General features: G+C 41.1%; 1 protein-coding gene across 1 annotated transcript in view; it reads left to right on the top strand.

Annotated features, from left to right (window-relative positions):
* The window catches only part of Il20rb (interleukin 20 receptor subunit beta), a 57,725-nt gene extending 55,262 nt beyond the window's left edge, over positions 1-2,463 (top strand). Inside the window, exon 7 of the mRNA XM_023706923.1 lies at positions 2,258-2,463. Within this exon, the coding sequence (XP_023562691.1) occupies positions 2,258-2,458 (201 nt within the window). The 3' untranslated portion in view covers positions 2,459-2,463. The remainder of the gene's footprint in view (positions 1-2,257) is intronic.
* The last annotated feature ends 3,719 nt before the right edge of the window (positions 2,464-6,182 follow it).

Below are 6,182 nucleotides of genomic sequence, written 5' to 3'. Positions count from 1 at the left end.
AAGGCAAGAGAAGTTGTAGTATGCTCCTGGATGAACAATAAAGAGCTCTCAAAATGATAGTTATGCAGGACTATATGAAAAATATATTAGATGAACCCTTATTTAAAGGTTGTTGCAGGTTTCTATGAAACAGTACCAATCTTATGTTGCGTTATACATGTATTTTTTATATATATGTGTGTGTATGTGTGTAATATAAAGTCAACAGAAAATAGAAATATACTTTCAAAGTTTCTAATACTAGGAGAAGATATCATACAATGTCTTTTAAATAGATTATAAGTCAAAGATACAGTATATATATATTAAAATAAAAATTAAGATTAAACAATATTCAGAAAATTAATTAAATACTAATTAAGATTGAATATTTCAAAACAATTGAACTGAGAAAAAGTTTCCATGATAGTAAAGAATTAAAGAATAAAACATAAATACTGGAATGGCAAATACATGACCAGCACTTCTAACAGTTTGGGGATAAGGATATCACACAAAGTTCTAGTATGTCGTGGACATGGATTGTGTCCATGATGTTTACTGGTGGCCAGATGTCCTTGCAGGACTGAGCTACTGCCATTTCCTTAATATCCACCCTGTAGTCCCAGATAGAATCATGACCCATAGGGTGCAGGAGAAGTCCATTTGTAGAGTATACTTACTAATGGGAATATTTTGCTGCTGTATATATACAAAAGAATAATTGAAAGATTGCTTTTTGTATACCTCTTATTCTCCTGTGTTTAATTATTTGCCCTATTTGGTGGGCAAAACTCCATTCTCATTCATGGAGTTGTGGTCATTTTGATCCCTCTCTACAATATCTTTTAGTAGTCTGTGTAGGCTTGGCTTTGTCATCATGAAATTCTTTAGTTGTTCTTTGTCATGGAAGTATTTCACTTCTCCATTATACTTGAAAGAGAGTTTTGCAGGGTATATCAGTCTGGGTTGGAATTTGTTTTCTTGCAAGACTTGTAGTACTTTGCTCCATGTTCTTCTTGACTTAATGGTTTGTGAAGAGACATCTGCTGTTATTCTGATGGGTTTTCCTTTAAATGTGATGTTTCTTTTCTTTAGCGACTTTGTGTATACTGTACCTGTGCTGAATTTCTGTGATCTTGATTATTATATGTCTGGGTATATTTTTAATTGGGTTGATGTTATTTGGAGTTCTATATGCTTTGGTTCCCTGAACGTCAGATTGTTGCCCCATATTTGGGAACTTTTCTGCTATTACTTCTGTCCATATTCTTTTTTATATCATTTGTATTGACTCCTTTCTCATTGATGCCCATTAGTCTTACATTGTTCATCTTTGCATCATCTAGAAGATGTTGAATTATTTTTTCCTGCATCCTAGTTATTTTTAAGAGATCTTTTCTTACCTTTTCACTAGCTGCAACTAGACGTCTTCAAAGTCTGAAACTCTGTCCTCACTTTCATTCAAGTGGTTCTGCCAGCTGTGATTGAGGTTTTAATTTCTTATTTAGCACTTTGAATCTGCTTCATGCATTCTATTTCTTTCCTATATTGCTTATTCAAGAATTCCACCATTTTTCTATTCTTCTCTATTTTTTAAAATCAGTGTCTTCTTTAGAAGCACTTAGTACTTCTTTCATTAGAGTTATTTCTTTTTTTACTTCAGAAATTATTTCTTTTTTAAAAATTTTTTTTCAGAAATTATTTCTGATCTGATTTCCTCTATACCTTTCTGCAGTTGTTTCTTTACTTCTGACACTATTATTTCAGAGATTTCAGGTGTGTGACTTCCAATTTCTTCTGTGCTATTGTCTCCTGCATTTGTTCTGGGTGGGCTTGGGGCACGAGAATGCATTTTGCTCCTTCACTTTGTCATTTTATATAGTACTGACTTCTGATCTTTGCTGTAGAGCTTTGGTAGAGTTATTACCTTAGCACAAGGTCCGGATCTACCAAGTTCAAACTCTCCAGGTGGTGTGGCTTGGGTCTGGCTGCTGTGCTCCACTCCTTCCTGCTGCAGCCCTTGGAGGTGAACCCTCTCTGACACTCTGGCAAGATGTTCTGCTCCTGGATCCGCTGGGTGAGTCTTGCCTCTAGCCTCTCTGCGGGGAATTCTGCCGCAGGGTTTCACACCAGGCCTGTCTGATGGGGGAAATTCCACTCACAGTCCTGGCCTGCGCTCTGGGTTGAATGTGGATCGGGTGGGCCCCGGGCGGTCCCACTTCTTTTTGTTTTTTAAAAATGTAATCTTTTCTTATATTTGTGTGTTCTGTTTTAGCCTTTGGCCAGGGTGATTTTCTGTGGGTGCAGATCTCTCCTCTTCTTTGGAATCTCTCATACAATAGCTCCCATGGACAGCTTCTGGAACCGACCAGGACCGGCGTCCCTCATTATGTTCACGGATATCTGGCACCACCTTTTGGTGAGTGCTGGAAAATTCCTCCGGCTCCGGCTTGCAGTGCCCGGGCTTCCTGGATGAGAGAATGGAAAACTCAGACCAGTTTCCTAGAACAAGAGCTGAGCTGGAAAACTTCCACGGGCTTGGCCCCTAAGAAGCCGCCATGGTCACCAGTAAACGTTGACGTCGGCGTCTGCCTCCTGGCTCTGCGTCTCGGCTCGCGTAACCGCGGATGTGTCACTTGCCCTGGGCACCCACAGCACGCTCTCAGCTGGGCCATGGCCTGAGCCTCGCTCGCTTCCTGTCTTCTCCCATTTCCTGCAAGTTGCTGTCCCTCTTCTTTAAAAAGACTTACTTTGATGCCTCTAGTTTACTGTGTCCTATTTCCAGCCTCCTCTGGGCCAGACTGACTTTCTGCTAAAGGGCGGGTGTGAGCAGCCTGTGAAGCTGGGCCCGGGACGTCAGAATGGACCCCACACTCTTTTCTTTTGCTGGCTCCTGGAATGCTGAGGTCCTGGGGCACCTGACAGAGCAAGCCCAGGAAAGCCATTCTTGCAGGAGGTGGAGGCTGCAAAGGGAAGGCGCAGCCCTTAGGGTGCAGGTGAGGAGAGGCCATGAACCCCAGCCAGGGCTGTGAGGAACCTGAGCCCAAGCCCCTTCAGTTACCTGAGGCAAGCCCTAAGACAGAAGCAGGAGCCTTGTACTGTGGTGGAGATGCCTGTTCCTGGTCCCATTTTGGGACCTCATGAGGGAAATTTTAAAAGCTACCTTGAAAAACCTGGCCTTTGGAAAAATGAGCTATTGAGCCAACCTCAGTAACGGCGTCCGCATTTTGCTCCTGTACTCAACTGCCAAGCAGCCAGGTGCCCCCACAGTCCTCGAGATGCCAGCAAATTGTCGTCCACCAAATGGCCATAGTGTGGGGTGAAGTTCCCACGGCGTGTGTAAGGCCTTGGGTTTGAGGACCAGCAAAAAAAAAAAAAAAAAGAGAAAAGAAAAATGAAGCCCATAAAACACTGGGTTTCTAGCCTTAGGTGATCACATCCCAGAAAACAAGGCTTCTAGTGTCCTCCCACCTGTTAGCCACACTGACATGCTTTCCCCAGTGAGGTCACCCACCTTCACTCCACTTAACTTTGGAGTCTAGCAGTTGGAAGTAGATCAAAATAGAAAACTCCTCTTTTGAGGCTAAGTTTAATTATGAAGGAGTATAGAAGATTAAAAAGTCTGAATTTTGATCTATAAGTCAAAAGGAGAATTCAGGCAAAAATCTTGATATACAGTATTTGCAAATACATTTCTCAGTTAATCATAAAGAATTTTACCTCCCTGTGAGAAAATAGAAAACTTTGACAAGTTCTTGAGCTAAGTTTCTTCAAAAGAGGAAAACCATTTTGATTATTCCCTGTCTTGATGTAAAAATACACACAACAGAGCTGGGGAGATAGTTCAGTGGTCTCAATGCTTGTCTTGCGAGCGAGCGCAAGGACCCAAATTAGATCCCCAGTACCACATGTGCTGGCCTGGGAACTGAGCCTGGTGGTGGACACCTGTAATCCAGACCTGTAATCCCAGGGCTGGGGAGGCTGAGCCAGGAGGATCACTACAAGTTCGAGCTGCATAGTGAGACCCTGTAACAAACAAACAAACAAACAAACAAAATTTAAAAAAAAACCACACTACATGATGTATTGGTTTAAGTTCAGGGAATGTTGAATATTATAAAGGGAAGGAGAGCTTATAGTTTATAACTAAAAAAAAAGAGGAATAAGATAAAGTAAAAAAAACCTTGAAAGATAAGAACAGAGTTTTAAAAAAGAAAGAAACCTAGAATCTGTGAAAATAATAAGTAGTATGGGTAAGAGAGCTGTGATAATTTAATAACATGGAACACAATTGGTAATTTGAGCCAGGACTCATGGGTACCAGTCTTATCCATGGAGGAGGAGCTGATGCAGAATTCGGCCTCTGGGCCATTGCAGCTTTCTCTACCAGCTGGCAGCAGGAAGGAAGCCATCTATCCAGTGGCCCACAGTCTCTACTGCGCAAGAACTGTGCCTGACCTGTGTTCTGATGTTAGGACCCTCAAACTGAAAGCAACAGAAAACAGTTGACCCAAATATCTATACAATAAAGACTCACAGTGAAGAGTGAGGCATTAAGAATGATTCTAGAGGTTTTGTTTTATTTTTTCCAAACCTTTAGTGGAATAAAGGCAAAACCCAAAAAATAAATGTTAGAAAAACTGAACTTTATTTGATAACCAATAATGGGATAATTGGATAATATTGTAATGTTATTTTGGGGCTTATGGGTGGTAAAGAGTTTTTAGCAGAAGGGAAAAATGGTAGCATTAAGAATTTAATTAGGAACATTGTATTGTTAGAACTGGTTGGAAAAAATCTATGAGCTCATGCTTTTAAGAAAAAAAAAGTTGTTAATTTAAAATTCCCCTTTTTTTTTTGTTTTCAGGGAGCCGCATCATTCCACAACACCCTGAAACGCCCTCATTCTGGCCTCTCATGTTCTTTCCCACCAAAAGAACCTTGGCAGTAATGGCAGATTCCTCACTTTGAGCTGAAACTTTAAATTCATCAGTCTAAACTGAGTGTTGAAATGTAGCAGTGGCTGGGGCCAGCTGATCTACAGCAAATCTGAAATGTCCAAAATGTTATGCAGAAAGAGTTGAAAGTCTACACCAAGTTGTCAAAGAGAAGTTGGGACAAAAAGTATAATTGCTAAGATGTTTATTATGTCAGTATTATGTTGCTGTCACTGACTCAACTGCTGTACAGATAAGGAAAACAGAAACTAGGAAACAGACAGAAGGAAGCTTTGTGACTCAAGGAATATAAGTGGACTGACTGTGTTGTGCCGCTGAGACAGAAAACCCTGGTAGCTCTGTGGCTGAGGACCTCAATACATGAAGCCCTACGTTCAATTGCCAGGCCTTGAAGACAGGCAGAGAAGGGAAAGCAGGGAGAAGAAGGGAGGGCAGCTTAAAATATCAAAGTTTAATTGGGACTTTTTTTGTACCGAGGATCCAACTTAGGACCTTGTGCTTTTCAGGCAGGCACTTATGTTGCGGAGCTATCTCCCAGCCCATTAGTTGGGATATTTTAAAATCAGATTTCTGTTTAAGGAGGGCCCATAAAACTGGTCCTGAGGGACTGAGGTGTAAGGGTGTCCTGCTTTCTGCCTGGTGGTCCATCTGCTTCTCTGTTTCATTTCTGCATATGGGTTTTAAGTTCACAGAAAATCCTATTCAGTAAACTTTTGTGTCTATGTTTCATTTCCACAGCGCTAATAAGAAAGGAAGAAAAAAAAATAAGAAAGGAAGTTCTCTTTCAAGAATAAATGAACACAAACCTCCTAGTAAACTGCACAAAGACGAAAACCTGGGCAATAACTTTCATCTCTTTAAAGATGTTTCGGAATTTAGCTCTAGTCAGAACTTATACATGTGTACACACACACACACACACACACACACACACACACACACACACACACATGGTAGAAGTGTCCTGAAAACTTACAGTTCGTTTGTAAAGGAAACACTCTGAAGATTTTTCGAACCTTGACAGCAGCCCTGAAAATTTACAGGGCAGTCTGAGTATCTGCATATGAAAATGAGGAGGGCTTTTCTAAACTATCAGTAACAGAAGGCAGACTCGGAGCAGCTGCGCTGGAGGAAGATTAAGTTGTGTCTGCGTTTGCTCTCAAGGTAGTGGCTACGAAGTCCACACATGAAGAGGAGATCAAAGAGTAGGCAGTCAGGAATGTGAAAAAAACCAGATGGCCG

This window comes from Octodon degus, unplaced genomic scaffold (genome assembly GCF_000260255.1).
Source record: "Octodon degus isolate 3935 unplaced genomic scaffold, OctDeg1.0 scaffold00008, whole genome shotgun sequence".
In the NCBI taxonomy this organism is placed as follows: Eukaryota; Metazoa; Chordata; class Mammalia; order Rodentia; family Octodontidae; genus Octodon; species Octodon degus.
Note: the sequence above shows the minus strand (reverse complement) of the source record. Positions and strands in the feature narration are given on the sequence as shown.